At 43.1% G+C, this 18,652-nt stretch overlaps 1 protein-coding gene across 1 annotated transcript in view; it reads right to left on the bottom strand.

The window, feature by feature from the left end:
* Positions 1–2,582: 2,582 nt before the first annotated feature.
* LOC107395752 (CCR4-NOT transcription complex subunit 3) overlaps positions 2,583–18,652 on the bottom strand; it is a 35,238-nt gene continuing 19,168 nt past the window's right edge. The window contains exons 5-19 of the mRNA XM_015975203.3: positions 16,902–16,991; positions 16,676–16,804; positions 15,896–15,991; positions 12,326–12,454; positions 11,521–11,611; positions 10,686–10,819; positions 8,398–8,454; positions 7,159–8,128; positions 6,274–6,379; positions 4,196–4,334; positions 3,823–3,913; positions 3,546–3,747; positions 3,138–3,270; positions 2,910–3,035; positions 2,583–2,842 (exon numbers count right to left, since the gene is read on the bottom strand). Of these exons, the coding sequence (XP_015830689.1) occupies positions 2,744–2,842; positions 2,910–3,035; positions 3,138–3,270; positions 3,546–3,747; positions 3,823–3,913; positions 4,196–4,334; positions 6,274–6,379; positions 7,159–8,128; positions 8,398–8,454; positions 10,686–10,819; positions 11,521–11,611; positions 12,326–12,454; positions 15,896–15,991; positions 16,676–16,804; positions 16,902–16,991 (2,592 nt within the window). The 3' untranslated portion in view covers positions 2,583–2,743. The remainder of the gene's footprint in view (positions 2,843–2,909; positions 3,036–3,137; positions 3,271–3,545; positions 3,748–3,822; positions 3,914–4,195; positions 4,335–6,273; positions 6,380–7,158; positions 8,129–8,397; positions 8,455–10,685; positions 10,820–11,520; positions 11,612–12,325; positions 12,455–15,895; positions 15,992–16,675; positions 16,805–16,901; positions 16,992–18,652) is intronic.

The following is an 18,652-nucleotide window of genomic DNA, read 5'->3' as shown; positions in this document are numbered from 1 at the left end:
GACGACAACAGCAAACAGAAAAATAAAACAAAACAAAAAAGTAAAAAGGAGAGGTTTTAAAGATTGAGAGTCTATGCAACACTTCTGACAAGGAGTGGGGAGAGATTCACGTTTCGGCCCTCTGGTCGACCTCTCGTCCCGCTCGCATGTCAAAAATAAGTAAACAAAAACGTTCAAAGCAAGACTGTCAGTCAAGTGAATACACGTGGAGTTGTCGCGTCTGTGTTTGGCTATAAAAACACCTCAAACTCGGGATGTTTAAAAAGAGCAGATCCTTGTTCTCCTCTGGGATTTAAAACGATTTTTCTGGGAACAAACAAAAATAAGGAATATACAATCAACCACAACAAATAGAAAATATAAAGATGGTCTCTTTTCCAGCAGCTACTCCAAACATTGGAGGATATTTATATTTTTTCTCAAAAAAAAAAAGCTGTTTTGAAATGAAAAGAGTCGCTGTCATATAAAGAAAAAGGAACTTTTTCCAAAAGAGACCAAGAGTTAAAATGGTGGTACGAGTTACTCGCTTGTTGTGCTGTGGTGACGGGAGCTGCTGGCGGACACATTTCCTCGTAAAAATGATAAATCGAATGCTTCCTGAGAAATAAAGGAAATTTCTACCTGGTGTGAAGAGAAAAAGGAAGGATGGCGGTGTGGCTGGGATGGGAGGAGCGGAAGAGGGAATCGTTTCAGATGCGTTCGGCTGTTAGGTGTGTGTGTGTGTATGTGTGTGTGGGGGGGCTGGTTGAATCCTTCAGTGTAAACATGAAAGCTGGAGGATGGAAGAGGAGTGGGCAGCTGTGCTGGTGTTTGTGCTCTTCGGCACCAAGAGGAGGAGGAGGAGGAGTGAAGGGAGGAAGGAAGGTAGGCTGGCAGTCCGTCCAGCATCCAACACCGACGACGCTCGCACTCATCACTCCAGGAGCTTTCTGCACGTTAGAGCTGGATCTAGTCGGGAAAACGAGTTCTGTATCCGCAGTTTGAGCCGCGAGGTTTTCATAAAGTAGCTGTTTTATTTATTTTTCTCTCTCTTCCATCAGACGTGAGCCGTTTGGCCACTAAGGTGGTAAAAAAGTTATCTGAACGAGATAAACCAAAATAACGCCCCGCATCTGCCAGCTGATCTGCAACTCAAGAGCTGAGACACAAACAATCACCGGCGCTGCAAAACACCACAACAAAGAAATGCACTGATGTTGCTTAACCACACAAATCCACTCCAGGAAGTCTGATTCTGATGACCATACTTTTGATCCAACTGGACAAAAAGCAGCTTTTAATAAGCTTTTGTTAAATCTGATAACTTTCATTTATTTTTCTTAGAAATGTTTAAATCTTAGCACCGATGCATTTAAGAATCAGGATTCGATGATTTAACTCAACAATAAAACAAGTTCAGGACAATAATTTTGGAGAAATAAATGCAACAAATAACAAAATGGTGTTTCGGATTGGTACGCGCCGTGGGAAGTTGCAGCAAACTGGGTTCATTTGCTTGTTTTTGGTGCATCTTTACAATCCTCCTGAGCCTTCTCAGCCACCGTACTTCTACCTTTAACCTAACACGGCAGAGGAGATCAGAGCATCGAGAGCAGCACCTGTGGACTAGCATGCTGCTTTTTACAACAGCATCCTGATCCTGATGAGTAATACGTTTCATTCACCTCCACCATGTTGGGATGGGGCAGAAATACCTCAAAGCACCACTAAAACGTCCCACACGACTAGATCCGAACAGACACACACAAAAAAAAGCAAAAGTTTGAACCTATTTCTGTAAAACAGGTTGAAAATTGTGACATAACGCTGCCCAGAAGGTAAAAAGTCAGCTGGCTGGTTGTCACGCTCCTCCGCCGCAGCTCGATGGGAGTAGGCGGGGCGGGACATTTTTAGATCCGTTGGAATTGCAACATGAATTTTACCACAGGACCACTGAAAGACAGGTAGGAGCAAGCGGCGCCACCTACAACAAACATGTACTCATACTGAGCTGGTGGTAGTGTTAACGGGGAGGTGGAGGCGAGAGCTAACTCTCAACGCCGCCGCAGCAGGACAGGATGACGGATTCTCATTCAGCTACTGTTTCTGATCTGAGAAAAGGTGAAATGTACCAGACAGAAGTTTTAAGTACGTGTGACGTCCACACGTCGGTTAGCATGACTCCGGAACATTTTGGAGATTAAATTCTGCTCAATGACAGAAGGAATCAGGCCAGATTCACAACATTAGACATGTGTGTACCGTTTCTGTGTTCGGCTTTTGTTTCCTGTTCATTTCTGGTTTCCTGTCCTGCTGTTTAATACGAAGGGAAATAGAAAGTATTTGTGTGGAAAAAAACCACATTTTTAAAACGTATTTACCTTCATAATAACGGCATGCCCGAAACGCGGATTCACCAAAGCTCTTTGGTCCCGAAGGAGCTGGAATCGCAAATAATAGAAAAAGGGAAAACCCGGGTGGGAGACGCGGAATCGACTGGTTATTCGGTGTGGTTTTGTGTCTGGTTGACAATAAAGGACGTAAAAAATAAAAACAGGAAGTGATGATGGAGGAGATGGAGATGTCGATGCTGAGCTGTGGAAGGTAAGGCGGGGTTTCCAGGGAAGTCAGTTACTCCCACTCCGACACTCCGGTCTTCTTCCTCTAGAGGGATTGAGCTCAAGTCCAGGAATGTCAGCAGGCGGATCTCTCGTCTTCATTTGTTCATCGGTCTGTTCCTAAGCTCCGTCCGTCTGTGTGCAAGTCACTGGAGGTCCCGGTCCTCCAGGTACCGATACTCAAACGTGAAGCCCTCCTTCTTCCTCTGGCCCCACTTCTCATAGTCGAAGTAAATGTACGTTCCCTAAAGGAAAGGAAGCATTTAGATGAAACGGGAACGCCTTCCACGGCTGAAGTCAAACCACACCCACCTGCTCAAACTCATCGGTGATGGTCTTGGGCTCTTCGTGCCTCTGGAACCACATCATGTATTTAGTGTGGAACCTCCAGGACTGCTTCTTCAGGGCTTTGGCTGCCAGATACTGGGCCTTAGTGCCCTGCAGGACAGAGGGCAGAGTGATTTATCCGTCATTTGGCTCCGGTTGCAGACTTTTAAAACCCTCTGTTGCAGGTCAGTACATCACATGATGCTGCGTTACCTCCAGGTAGTAAAAAATGAAGAACAGGGTCTCCGTGGAAAGCCTCTGGTAAAATTCTACAGTGTCTGAGTGGGGTGGTGGCACCTGGTGGTGGAAAGGTGGGGTGGGGCTCGGGTTCCTCATAAGGTACTGCCTGGAATGTGGAGACAAAAGCACAGAGGTGACGAGACGTTCTCTCCACCCGTTTGTTAAGATTTTAACCACAATCCCCTAAAATAGTTCAAATGTAAAGTAAAAAGGAATTAAAGGCATAAAAACGTACATTTTAGGTGAAAATTTCTTTTATTTATAGAATAAATGTCACGTGCAGCTTAGAAAAATAAAAGCATCTCTTATGTTCGCTTTTAGGGAAGCAGATTTACTAAACTTGTTGTTTTTAAATGAATAAGGTTTGTAAGTTTGCTGCACCTGATCCTCTCGGAGTCAGACGGGTGAGGCATGTGCGTCCACACTGCCTCCTGCATGGCCTGTTGGTAGAGCTGGTCTTTGGAAAGGGGAACTGGCCCCAGCGGACACACCCCCAGGGACAGGAGGATGCTGACCTCTGACAGCGAGGGCTGAGGTGCTGATGGGGGGCCTGATGAGGCCGTAGTGCTGCTGGGGAAGATGTCTGAAAAGAGGACAGAGCAAAGTCAGAGTCTGTGGCGGTCCCTCCCTCCAGGTAGGCAGTGGGCGTGTCTCCTACCTGAAGTAAGGTGCAGGGAGGCCACGTCTCCCTCGATCCCTGAGGTGAGTGCTGCTTGCTCGGCCATGGACTTGAGGCTGCTCAGAGGCTCCTGGGTCGGATGAGGACAGAAAAGAGACCCACACTTGAAGCAGTCAAGATGGACGAAGGTGATTTGTTTGTTTTGTTTACACCCCCCCCCCCCCCCCCCCCCCGGTCGCACATTTAAGGAAGACTTCCAAACTTGATTATGAGCGGCAGATTTGCAGATTTGGTTTGTTTTTAAAGTTAATTTTTACAAAAGCAAAAGCAAGCTGATGTAAAGGCTGTCTGACGTGGACCTGCGTCCCGGTGTGGTTGAGGGAAGAGGTGAAAGGATGACGAGCGTTCTCACCTTGATGCTATCAGATGACTGAGAGTAGGACAGCGGCCCGTTCAGCAGGCTCACGGTTTTCGCCTCGCTGAAGGAGGCGGGCGAAGGGGAGCTGGACGACAACGTCAGAGAGCCCAGTAGACCGGGACCCATGTCCTTACTGGAAAAGAGGAGAGGAGCTCACATCAGACTCAAGACTTCATTTGAATTGTAAAAGTGATCTATTCACTCGTGGAACACGCCTCAGTTTGGAGAAAAGGTTTGTGTCCTACGACGTCACGATTCCAGTTTGAAGTTAGCCGTTAGCATATCGACCTCCGAACTGAGGCTGTTCAGGAAGCTATCTACGACAGGTAAAATATTATAACTTCCAAATGGGATGTTTACCGAAGTGAAGTGCGTTCACATGAAAATAATTAAAAGGCTCTGACTTGTTAATTAACAATACTTTAAAATAATTTTAAATCTGTTTTTCAGAGAAACTGGAATACAAAAAGCTCCGTTTCCCCCGATGAAGGACGTTATTTGTATCAAAATATAAAAAGAAAAAGCTGTTTTGCTGCAATAATATGATAGTAAATAATACTAAATAATCTGAAGGACGGTGTCAGTACAGGATCTGCTCGGGTGCAAAATCGGCTCGGGGTCCGTCGACTGCCGATGACGTCAAAGTAGTTGATTGGCTGAACATGAACCTTACGGAATTACGTAATCACGTTACGTTGTTATCACGTTACGTTGGTCCAGGCAAATCTTTCTGTTGGAAAGATGGACAATTTTTACAAAGAAATCCATCATTACCTCTTTGAAAATACACTTTTAGCATAGAGCTGCATGTATATTAGGGCTGAACGATCAACCGCATGTGCAATTAAATTGCGATGTGACAAAAGGAGATTTTCTAATTGCAAAGGCTGCAATTTGGCAGCGAGTGGTTAGCGCAATGCTAATATACATGGAAAAACCCATAGGAATGCTAATGCTAATATCACAGATTACATTCTTACAAATTATGAATTAGAAATGTGCCAAATGATTACATTTGGAGTCTAATAGAAAGTAAAACTACCAACAATCAAATAAGTACAGACAGGTATTTTAGTAAAGCCAGAAAACTTTTAACTCCAGAGTTTTGGCTAGCAGCTATGAGCGTAACTGAACTAGACAAGACGTCAAAAACTCTAAACACAAAATACTTCAATAAACGCGACACACTTCTTTCCTGCAAATTCAATTTCACAGGTGTTGCTAATACCTATGATCCTTCAAGGGATGTGCTCAAAGAGGAGTTCAACATTATGAATACAATATAGTGTTTTATTTTACAAATACCATTGTAAACACAAACTTACGTCTTAAGAAACATTATTTTAATAACGAAACTGCTAAATTCTTTCCAACAGTATAGATGTGTAATGTATTTTGTCCGAGTGGGTTTGCCGTACTTTGACGTCATCGGCAGTCGAAGGACCCCGAGCCGATCTTGCACCCGAGCAGATCCTGTACCGACACCGGTTCAGAGAAGAGTTTTTGCTAACCTGCAGGAAATATTGATCGCTAGGCGCCTTTTGGAGAAAAAGCCATTTAAAGGTTCTAAGAAGTCGTTAGAAAAAAGTCGTTAAGTTGCAGCGATGGCTGAGCGTAAAATCACTGCTTTTAGGCTCAGAAGACAGAAACACACAGCAGAACACCCCCCGCCGTAATATAAAGCGGTCCCCCGAATGGATTAAATTACGACGTCCTTTGACAGAATAAAACATTTAACGATACGAATGTCTGTGGGCGCTTTTTAGCACTGACCAGTGACGCGACTTTCTGCTAAAACGTGACAATATACTGACGTCTTAGCAAAGTGAAGATTCTGTGGGCACACAACGCCTACACTTAGCGCCTGTTCAGGCCCATCAGATCGTCTGGACGTGCCACGCTACCCCAGGGTCAGCGGTTTCTGGCCCCCACACTAAATCATGTTATTCAGAAAAAAACGAGCTAATTTAAAAAACAAATTCAAGTGAAGCAAAACTCTTCCGTAAATATCAACCAAACAGGCTTGTTTGTGTTCGTTCTTCTAGCTTACTAACATGTGACTATATACTTACAAGTGATTGGCTGTAGAAGTCAGGGATGAGGATTGGCTGCTTTGTGATTGGGTGGCACTGCTAAGGGCGGAGTCTGTTGTGCTGTCTGCTACTACAGCACTGTAACCTGTTGAAGGGATAAAATGTGCTCAGCAACACTTGTGGGAAAACCTTTAAGCTTCTCCAAACAGATCCAGCTTGGGAAATCGATTCCGTCGTGGTTTTCTTGGCTCATGTGAATTATCAGTCTAGACCAGGGGTGTCAAACATGCGGCCCGCGGGCCGGATCCGGCCCGCAAGCGGGTTCAATCTGGCCCACGAGATGGTTGTGTAAATTTTATTTTCATACTTTACAATGTAGAGTGAAAATAAACCTATCTTTGTGAGCAAGTTTTCTCTGTAACGAGTATAAATAAGACAAAGCTGCGCTCAAGGCTCACACAAGAACTTGAATCACATCCTGAAGTTGGCCGCCACTCAGGATGTGATTTCTGATGTTGATGTTCTGGTGAAAGCTAAAAGATGTAAAGTAAAACGAGTCAAATATACTTTAAGTGCTGCATGAAACTGATCTTGCCATGTGACCTGTAAACTCTTTGAATCATTAAGGAATGTTTTTTTTGTTTTGTTTTTGTTCAAAATTTCAAGTACCTTCAGGTGTTGTACTTGTACTACACTGTCCTCAGGCTCCAGCCTTGTTTTTTATTGATTGTATTAAAACAAAGACGCTGTGCTTGGACACTAAAGTTAACCCACACTAGTTTCAAGTTTCTAAAAAATACTTGTTCGGTTAATTAAATGTAAAAATGTGTCCTAAAATACTTCCTGACTTCCACGTTTTTCTCCAAAACCCCTGAAGACTGTCATAACGTTCATTAAGACCCTGAGTGGACATGAGATACTTACTGGTGCTACCGTTCTGCTTCTGTTGGCTCGGCGGTCGGACAGACAGTGATGAGTTTCCTCCCCCGACTCCGCTCCCCACCAGTCCTAAGCTGCCTCCGTTGCTCCCGATAACTCCCACTCCGCTTCCTGGGGCTAAACTTCCCACAGGGCTCTGCGACACCAAGGAAGACCCCTGGACTCCTGACTGGCCCGAACCCAGACCCAGAATCCCGGAGCCGACGCTGCCCACTCCGGGAGCTGCGTTGAGCATGCCTCCTGTTGAGGACGTCGGCCCGCCGACGGCGATGCTCCCGCTGCCGATGGGGCCGATCGCGTTGTTGGTCGGCGTGGTGCTGACGCCTCCGAGAGAGCCCAGTAGGCCTGAGCTGCCCGTGCCTGAGGCGGCCGCCTGGGCATAGGGGGTTGGGGTGGAGCTGGACAGAAGGCTCGCCATCGTGCTCAGAGATGCCGGCATCCCTGACAGGCCGAGGCCCCCCGACAACGAGCTGTTTGTGATGGAGCTTGACATTCCACCTTTTCCCAGAGACAGCCCCAGACTGAGGCCCAGGCTGTTGGAGGTCGACGTCAGTCCCGAAGGAGCCAGAGGCTGGGAGTTCGACGTGAAAAGCCCCTGCGTGATGGCGTCGGGCGGCGAGGACGCCAAGGAGGTGACGTGGCTGTTGGTGGTCGCGCTGGAGTTGGAGATAGGAGCTAAAGAGCTCACTAAGTTTTTGGCCTGCTGCTGCGTCGACGGATGAGGCGGCTGCTGGGTGGCGTTGCTGTAGCTGCCAGCTGAAGTGTTGGAAATGCTGCTGTGGTGAATGTTTCCCCCAGACCCGCCGCTTCCTCCACCAGTGATGGTCGCCATAGAGACCAGGGAGGAGGAGGAGGTCAAACCCGAGACGGAAGAGGAAGAAGAAGAGCAGGAGGAGGACGACGACGAGGAAGAGGAAGACAACGAAGAGGAGGGATTTCCATTTTTTACAGGCGACTGTAAGACAAATAAAAGCGTCATTAAATATTTAGTTTTACGTGAGTCTAAAACTGTTTTATGATGAAATCTTTCAAATAAAAAATCCTTTTTGTCTACAATTCTAAAATTAAACTGGAGAAATATAAAAGAAAATAACCACGGAGTAACAAAATCAGTGATTTTTATTATTTAAAACTGGATTAAAATGCAGACAAAAAAACAACTTAAGTTTATTCCTAAGAAATAACCGATCTGATGTAAAGAAGCATCAAAGCTTCCACACTGACCTGGCTGACTTCACTGTCTGTTGATCGTCCTCTCTTCTTGTCATCTTCTGAGTTCTCCTGAAGGAAAGTAGAACGTGAAATTAGCTCCCAGTTAAAGTATAAACTTCACACCTGCTGTTAGAAAACGAGCAAAAACAATAAAGAAAAATAGAATTTTTCGGATTTTACAATTCGATGAACTAACAACTTCAACTCTTGTTTTAATGTTGTTTATATGCAATCCTTCTTTATTGAAGATAAATAACTTCATACTTTGTAACGATTATGGAAAAATATCCTCTTAAGGGATACTCCTTAAGCCATTGCTTTAAACTGGTTTCAGTGGTTCTTGAGGCAGAAACTTAGCCAACTTCACCTTGGACGGCACTCTGCTGCCCACTGCTGACCAGAAACGGCACTAAACAGTTTTGTGGTTGGGGTAGGAATACTAGTGGGAGGTCTTATCGCAGTTTACTGTAGTAGTAACTCTTATAAAGGCTAGTAGTTAGCTTTTTCAGCTAAACTACCGCCAATAAAAAACACAAGAAAGGGAGAAGAATTTTGCTTTTGGTGTTGGCGTCATAACAGCTGTCTTCGGAGGGGAAGCAAAGAGGTCAAGGTCAGTTTTATTAGTAAAGTGCTTCACAACACCATTTTAACACAGTAATAAAAATTAGAACGCAACGACTAAATTCAAATACAAAACAACGTTAAAACAGGCGAGATAAAAGGTTTAGGACACTCCTTGATAAAAATGGGTCAGAAATAATTTAAGAGGTAGAGGTAGGTAAAAAATACCACATCTGTTCCTAATTAAAAGCCAGCTCATAAAAATTAGTCTTTAGCAAAGTTTTAAAATTACTCAAGAGTCTGAGCAGCCCTAACATTTGTTCCGTCGTGGTCCTGCCAGTGAAAAATCCCCATCACCCCGGGACTTCAGCTTAGCTCTGGAGACCAGTAGAAGATTCTAAGTACCAGATCTCAAAGCTCTTGCAGGGACATGAACGGTTAAAAGCTCACATAGATAAGAAGGGGCAGAACCATTCAGCAACTTAAAAACTCCAGTTTAAACTAGATCCCATAAGATACAGGAAGCCAGTGCAGAGACTCCAGCACTGGAGTGACATGCTCCCTACGTCCTCTGTGTGTTAACAAGTGGGCAGCAGCATTCTGGACCAGGGGGAATGGATGACCGGTTAAGGCCACAGTGTAAGGAGTTGCAGTAATCTAGTCTACAGGGAATAAAAGTGGATCCCCTGGATTCAGAGGGAGATATGGCTTCACCATAGCGAGCCATCTTAGATGGACGGAACCATGGCCCCAAAAAAAAAAAAAAACACCCCCGGCTTTTTAACGTGGGATTTACAGTAATGGCCTGCATTTAACATAGCGTCTTCTAGAGTCCTGGAACCCCCCAAGGCACTTTACAACACAATCAGTCATTCACCAGTTCACACACACATTCACACCCTGGTGGGGATGAGCTACAATGTAGCCACAGCTGCCCTTGGGGCGTACTGACAGAGGCGAGGCTGCCGAGCACTGGCACCACCGGTCCCTCCGACCACCACCAGCAGGCAACGTGGGTTAAGTGTCTTGCCCAAGGACACAATGACAGTGACAACCTGAGCGGGGCTCAAACCTGCAACCTTCTGCTTACGGGGCGAGCACTTAACTCCTGTGCCACCGTCATATCAGGCAACAGTCTCCAGAGATCCTGGGCAAATGTAAGCTGAACAACTAATCTTCTAAATATTTGGAACCCAAACCACTTTTACTTCATAAAAACACAGACGCTCGTTTTCTGGGCAAGTTAGACTTCGGGAACTAAACCTTCTGTGAGCCTGGTGCAACACTGATACCTACATCCTTTACATTTCCTTTCACGCCAGAGAAAAACTTCTTAAAGAGAAGGTGTTTCATTGTTCTCTGTGAGGTATCAGACCCATTATAACTCACTACTTGCTGCGTGTGGGCAGAGAGGAAGAGCAGATATTATAAAGGCACCAGCGAGAGCAGATGGCAGGGCCTTACAATAGTAACAATAGCAATTATCTTCCTCGCTCGACCTGAACAGAATGAAAAACCTGATTTAATTTCTCCTGATTACCTTTGTTGCTGAGACAAGCCTCTCTCGTTAATGGAGGTATCATCAGGTGGTAGTTTTGGTGCAAAAAGAAGCTGATACGTTCATTTTAAAGGGTTCATATCGCACTTGTCATAACAATTAGAACAAAGAAAGGCCAGGAAGAAAATCAATAGAAATAAGGAAGTTGCTTTTTCTTTTGTTATTGCACAGATTTTCTTACTGTAGTGCAAGTGGCAGGTGAAGGGGGGATGGGGGAGGACGAGGTGGTGGAGGTGGGTGTGCTGCTGGAGTTCTGGAAGATCTCGTCCTCCAGGTGCGAGTGCCCCGGCGGAGAGGTGGCGACCAGCGACTGAGCTGGAAGGGACAGAAGCAGGATTTAATCCCCGTAATCATATCTGTGGATGAACTCCAGCCTCACCAGCATGACTTTTCTTTGGACACTGAATTTTAATTATGTGAGACTTCACCTGGTGACCCAAGCTAAAGAATGTGTCACTCGATCGAGTCACGTAGCGTTCAGCCAGTCAAATTATGCTTCTCTGATCATGCGACACCAGTGAGGTGTCAACTCGACTGAGCGACGACTGCTTTGGCTCGGGTCAGCAGGACGTCACCTCAGATGTGGATTTTTTATGGATTAAATTTTGATGGTGCATCTTAAGCTAAAAAATTTTAAAACATCAAAACAGAATTAAAAAGTAATTTCTAAAATAAAATTCATATTGTGGTGCAACTGTATTTCTTCCATCCATCCAATATTTTTATTGTTTTAATCAAAGTTGATGCAAGAACTGAATCGATCCCTCTTTGGGAAGAAACCTTCATATACTTTGACACAAAAGTAAATTATTATGTATTTTTCTATTTTGTAACCAGCTACACTGCAAAATTAAGTTTCTGTAGTTTGTTTTGCTCCTAAATTGTTCTTAAAAAGTGACACAAAAGATCCATTAGTGACTATCATGTCTCCCTGTTGATTCTACAAACAGATGATTTCTGATTAACAATAAAAATCTTTTTAAAACATGTGCTTAGTCTCCGACTCCTCTACGTACGAATGTCATCCAGGTCCAGGTCATCGTAGAGGAACTCGTTCTCTTCAAAGTCTGGGTCCTGCGATGAGTCGATGTAGTACTCTACATCATCCTGTGGAAAGAAGAATCTTCAGTACAAACTGTGCAGAGGAGAAACAATAATGACTATGTTTACATGCAGCCAATATCCGGGTTATGATCGGGTTAAGGTCGGTATTCGGGTTTCTGAGTTGATCAGAATAACCCGTTTACAAGCATAAACAGAAAGAGTTACCCCTAACTTGCAGAACCCGATTTAAATGCGGACGTTGGGGTAGCGTCAGGACGTATGGACTACGTCCAGACGCAATATGCGTCATTCCCGGTTCTTCTTGTTCCGGTATCCGTGAAAACAACAACATGTTTCCCAGTTCGGAAGAGATGGCGACCGCGTTCGTTTGCGCTTTAGTTTCCTCGTCACTCCAAAAGTGTGGTGCTGTGCCGCGACTCGCCATGTTGCTCCCAACTTGTTGTTTACTTCCGGTGTTCTGGCGCATACAAGACGTCTCGCTACTCAAAAGACCAAGATTCCTTGTGAACAGAGCATGCGCAGAACACACGCTTTGATGGGGATATCCCGATATGCGTCTACACGACCAAACATTCGGGTTAGAAAAGGTTTACCCCAGGTGTAGTAACCGGGTTTTTAAAAACCCGGTTATGAGCATATCTGGGTTTTTACATGACCTGCGGAACCGGGTTATTGTGAATATTCGGGTTTTAAAAGGGTTACTTGCTGCATGTAAACACACTCAATGACCAACCACAGACAGTCAAACAAACTAACCTTGATCTTCTTGATGGCATCGACCTGTACAGAGTCGTTGTCCAGCATCCTCAGTATCGTCTCCAGCATCCGGATGTGGTACCGATGCTTCTCGATGAACTTTTTCAGCTCCTCGATCCGGTCCTGCTTCTGCACAACCAGAAAAAACAGGTTTGTGTGTTACTCTGATTACTCAATACAAATGCAACAACAGAAAACATGGTTTTAAAAATATGAGTTCTTATAAGCCCCTAAAAGCATCAGTTGTTGCTAGGTGTGCCCCTTACCTTCCTCCATTAACTTTCAACATAATCTATGAGTTTAGGGATTGTAAAATTTTTCTTTCCATTCGAGGCTTTATAGAGAAAACTAAACACATCTGGAGCGCCAATAATAATCAAACAAAATGCATAATAATGAAAAAATGCCTGCCCTGGAGCTAAACTGTGACTACATCCTGCTTTTGTTTTCTTGGAAAATCTGACAACATCCCAGCCGGCTGAGTAGGAAATCTGTTTCAGTGCAACCTTTCTTCCAACATGACCGACATTTAGACTGTTTTGTGATTATTTCACTGTAAAACTCTTACAAATTGCACCTTTAATGTGGGCTGGAATGATACGCCATAATAAAAATACTATATTTTTGAAGCTCATTACTCATTACAGGTTAAAATTAAACCATTATTCCACTGCTGCACTTTGATAAAGAGTCTCTGGTAAACAAAAGAGCACCTGCACACAATAAATGAAACATTTTTATAATATTTTTATATTTATTATATTTTAGGATAAACAAGTCAAAAGTGTACATAATTAAAATAATAATTAACAGGAAACAGTGAAAACTAAACCAGCCACAACAATATAAACGCTTGTTCCTCAGTCCCACTGTGAAATCTAAACGTTATTTTGCCTTTCAGTACATAAAAATGTATTTTACATAACACAGGGAACCAAAAGTATTAAACTATTGTGTAACCAAATGAACAGCACTTGAAAAGATGAGGTTTATAACAGCGACCCACTTCAATAAAAACCAGTAATTCTGATCAGCATTTTATTGTCTTTTTCTAAAGATGGAAATTTATACATTTGGATCTGGGCGTGTCTTTTCTGTTGTTTTGTTGAAAACAGAACATAAAACTAGATATTAATACATATTTGATATGTGTGTGTGTGTGTGTGTGTGTGTGTGCGTGCGTGTGTGTGTGCGTGTGTGTGTTCATGCTATGTCACTGGGTGCAACGATGCAGCTTAATGATGTGTTTTATTACTTTCATAGCTCCACAGCCCAGATGGATTAACATTATGGGGTTTTTAGATGTTGTCACGATTCCCACTAATTAGAAAAAATCTCCCCAGTAAGAACCATAATGAGATCAGCACATTATTTTTATTAATAGCATAAAATAGATTAAAAACCTTTATTTTTCAACTCCTTTCATCAAAGAAAAAAAAAGCTAAAACTTAAAATTAAAGGTGCAACAGGAGATGTTTTTTCTTGTTGTTTACAAAATACATTTTATAATATATTATTATTAAAATATAAAATTTTTGGCCCATTTTGGAACAATTTTCCACCTGTCCGACAATTTTTGAGTTCAGTTTGAGTTTCAGCTGGTAGCACACTATTGAAGCAGCACTGAGACCCAAATGTTGCAGAACCGCTCACACAGAACACGCCTACCCGGTCGTTCCCGCGTTCAAACAGATCATCTTTTCTTTTTATACTTTTCTACACAAAAAAAGAAGGATTGTCAAGAAAGTGTGTTTCATGACCTTTCTCAGTGGTCTAGTGGTAGAGTGCCCGCCCTGAGACTGGGAGATCAGGATTCGATTCCTGGTCGGGTCATACCAAAGACTTAGAAAAAAATGGGACCCAATGCCTCCCTGCTTGACACTCAGCATTACGGGGTTGGATTGGGGGGTTAAACCACCAAATAGTTCCCGAGCGCGGCTGTGTCTGCAGCTCACCGCTCCCCCAGGGGATGGGTCAAATGCGGAGAACAAATTTCGCACACACACCTGTGTGTGTGACAACTAATGGGACTTTAACTTAACTTTAAATCACTAATAAAAAGGGATACTCAGACTTCCCAGACTATTTTCCTCTTTATAATTCAGATCTTAATGACTTCCTTAAAAGGGAGCATTTGGTTGGCTGAGCTAACAGCAGAAGCAGCAGAAACAATAAACCCTCCTGGGTCTCATTTATAGAACAAGACAGAATTCATATTAGGCCTGTCGCGGTTGAGGAATTCCCCCTGCGGTGATTCAGGGTGGCTTAATATTGCGGTGTGTGATATTATTGCAGCCCTTTTTTTTATTGCAGTACTATCTAAACATAATGTTTACACATTTAAAAAAGGTTAAAAATTGCCGTGCCTTCTTTAATAACACTTTACTGAATGCAGATCAAAGGGCAGTAACAACACAGATCGCAGTAACGTTTGTTTCTCCGACAGTCGGAGTCCGACTGAACTTAAAAACAACAATATTCAGGAGAAGGTTAAACTTTTAATTGCAAATTTGGCTGCAGCATCTAACAAATAATAAACAAGTCCCCATTTTGTTTAGTTGTTTAAAATCAAGCATAAAAAATTACATGTACCGGGCGCGCGCGCGCCGGGGGGCGGGCGCACTATCATTTCACTTTCACACACATGAATGACGGTGATTTATAGCTCGGTCACGTCCTTGTTACCTACAAGGAAAACCAGCATGTTAACCATATACGGTTTCAGAGAGGATCTGAGAGGGGTGGCAACATTTCCAGCAACACTGAAAACCCTCTCGGATGGAGCGCTCGTTGCACTAACGCACACGTACCTGCGTGCGACTCTGGCGAGCAAAGGGAATCTCTCCCGGTTGTTGCTCCACCATGTCAGGGGGGTTTCTTTAGGGTGGATGCATTCCTCCTGCAGGTAGCGAGTGAGCTCCAGCTCGGCTCAAACTCTCTTCAGGACGGTTGCAGAAGCAGTGCTTGTCTGGGACTTCAGCAGGTCTCCGAGCATTTATTTATTTTTGCCGCTGGTGGCAGCTCCGTCTCGGCCAAGGACCCTGGCTGCGCAGCAGCTGACGTACTGAAAACCAAAGTGCTCCCAAAGGAGCGAAGTAACGTTTCGTTTTGATACCAGTGCAGCCATCCTTCTCAACATGCATCATTGAGTTGAACCAAGTTCAGTAATCGCGGTGGCCCATGATGCAGCGCGGTGGGCTTCTTCATCTCGCGATATTTCATTTTTGCGGTTACCGCGACAGCCCTAATTCATATTCCAGAGAATATTTGTGCAGCAGAGCCTTTCACTGTCACTAGAGATAAGTAACACTTCTCACAGAGCTGGAGTACGATAGGAATCCTTAAAATGACCACGCTGTGTTGTCAAGAGGTTTTCTATCGATGATGACCTCAGAGAGACAGAGACGTGCTCAGTGAGATTACCCTGGTCAGGACAAATACAGAAGATGAATGGGAAGTTCTCTATGTGACCTTTCTGCCACAAAGGAGAGGGAGTCAGATAAAAGCAGAGCAGATGAAATCGCAGAGAGACGGCAGCAGGGGAGTAAAAGCAGGAGAAAGCAGACTGACCTCCTTGTCTCCTTTCTTCTTTCTCGTCTGGACGGAGAGAGACTCCACTTCGCTCTCAAACTGGTCCACCTGCATGTTCAACATGTCTATCGTGTTCTGAGGGGGAAAAGTAAACATTAGAGCTTCATAAACTAAACAATGTGTTCCTTTATTGGAGTTTTAAGTAAATTTCAAGCAACATTCATTCATTACGTTACATTACAGCAAGGGGGGTCAAACTCATCCTAGAGGGCCAGCAAAATTGAGATTTTATTCAATATATAAAAAATTCTATATATTTTTGCATTATGTAAAAACAGGCCTAGAATGAGCTTCTTGGTAAAAGTCTTATAGAAACGTTCAGTCTACATGAACAGCCCGGTAGAAACGGAATCAGGGGCTGCACAGAACCCCACTGAGGGCCACAGTTCGGACATAAGAGCATGAATTACATGTTTGGCACTTGGGATTTCTGTTGGAGAAACCCAACAGCCAAGAAAATTAAAGCATTAAACTTCCTTGCAGGTCTACATATAAAATTATTATAATTTTAGGCTTTCTAAAAGTTTTGGAAAGTGTTTATTTTAGACAGAAAATCTAAAAAAAAAATAAGCAAATGTTTGACATTTCTGCTCTCTAACACATTAATGATTAACCGTCTGACACTAGTCATAAAAAACCAGCAAACATGATGTTTTAGTGATTAACTTCTGAAAATTCCCTTTCATCCGTTTGGTTACTTTAAAACAGTACAGCACAAAACAACTTCTGTCCCGACCGGTCTTTTATTCTGAAGCTCACCGTTAGCCATGTGCCGACCTCCTCCTTCTCCCTCTGCGCCGGGTCCACTTTCTGGGCCAGACCGAGCCCTTCTTTAGAATAAGCTTTTGTCTTGGTTTCTCGTTCCACTATTTTAAACCTCTCCATTTGCTGCAATAACAAAAACACAGAAACATTTGGTTTTTGAATACCGATATCCTAATGAGCCCCCAGCATCACAGCGGGCACGCCACGAGCTCCGACGCACCGTTTCTATGAGTTTGCGGTTTTCTACTAGCTGCCTCTTGTCTTTGATTTCATTGGATGCCACCCAAGTCTTGATCTGGTCTCGAAGTCGCTGAGGGACGAGAAGAAAGAGATGAGGAGGAGGTGTGAGATGCGAACACATCAGTGACTCTTGTAATGCATGCAGAAACTCGTCTGGAACAGTCATGGATGGTGAGTTTGGTGTTTGTGCGACGCACGCGGGCTTGGTTTGGAGTCTGGTCCTCATGACAACATGGAGATGGACGCGTGCGAGCACAAACAAATCTGGCTGAGGAGGATGAAACCCGACGCCTGATATTTAACACACCGTCAGCAAACATTTATTTTCAGAGATTAAAGGTCAAGATCTGCAAGGAGGGAACAAAGTATGTTCTGGTTTGCTATCCAATGCAAATAATCAACAAAAATACACATTTTTCTTAACTTCTGAAAGAACTTTTATCATTTAAAGAATGCTATTGGCCAATTATTTACAGCTGTGGAGGAAGACCTGACTACCTATTGTGTTTAAAAGCTGGAGACAAAAAAAGCCCTTTTTTTTATCAGTCACAGTTTTAAATAAATAAATAAATGTATATGACAATATGGAGTAAGACCTCCCCTGACAAGCTATCCTACATATGTTAAATATATAGTCAGGCCAAAACAAATAGAGCTCCTTTTTTCAAGTAAATGATTTAAAGTCACAATGGCAAATCTGCAAAACAAACATTTGTTCATGCTTTGTAACAAAACTCTGACGCTGGGTGTGTCCGAATTCACGGGAAGGATGCTTGTAAGAGTGCATTTTCAGGTCCATGACGTCACAGCGCAGCGACGAGTACCAGCTGAATTCATAACAATACTCATTCTTGCGTCCTCAAACGCGTCCTCGCTCCGCCCACATTTCGAGGACGGATCTGTCGTATCTTCACAGAACAAGGCTATTTATTTTATTTATTTTTATTTTATTTATTTATCTCAAACCATCGAAAACATCAAATTGCATATGCACTCCCCCATATTCCTGGTGCATAAAAAAATAAAAAAATGTGGAGTACGATAAACATATGCTGTTGAATGAAACAATACAAAACATACAATAACATAAAACCATTTGAGAGGGAACTGGAAGAAGCAAAGGCTTATCTAGTCCAGCCCCAATTCAGTTAATAAATCACATTTGCTCACATTAGCAAATTTGAAAGAAAAAAAAACTTTTTCTTTATGCAGGTCGTTCTATCTTCACCTTGCTACATAAAAAGACAGTTACAAAACAATTGTTCACATGAATCTACAGAAAAAGAAAACAAAACCAATAAACAACAAAAACAAAATATTCCATTTGAAGCCAATTACCATTTTTATCACTTGCTATTTATGTATGAGTCAATTATAAGTTGTTTATACAACATTTTAAATGATCTAATGTTTTTACATAATTTTGAAGTCACATCAAGTTTGTTCCACAGTTTGAAACCACACACAGATACACACATACTTTTCATAGTTGTTCGGTATAATGGAAAAATGAAGTTTTTAACGCCTCTCAATTCATAACCCTCTTCATGAGTTTTAAACATCCTTTGCAAATTACCCGGTAGTACACCCATCATGGCCCTATACGGTACTAGGGCAGTTTTAAATTGAATTCAGTCAAAAAATTTGAGCAATCTGGAATTATAGAATAATGGAGTTGTATGATCTCTATAACCAGAATTAGTAATTCTGGATATATCCTCACAGAACAAG

The sequence above is a fragment of the Nothobranchius furzeri genome, chromosome 19 (genome assembly GCF_043380555.1).
Source record: "Nothobranchius furzeri strain GRZ-AD chromosome 19, NfurGRZ-RIMD1, whole genome shotgun sequence".
NCBI classification, from domain to species: domain Eukaryota; kingdom Metazoa; phylum Chordata; class Actinopteri; order Cyprinodontiformes; family Nothobranchiidae; genus Nothobranchius; species Nothobranchius furzeri.
The sequence above is the reverse complement of the archived record's forward strand: the minus strand, read 5'-3'. Positions and strand labels throughout refer to the sequence as shown.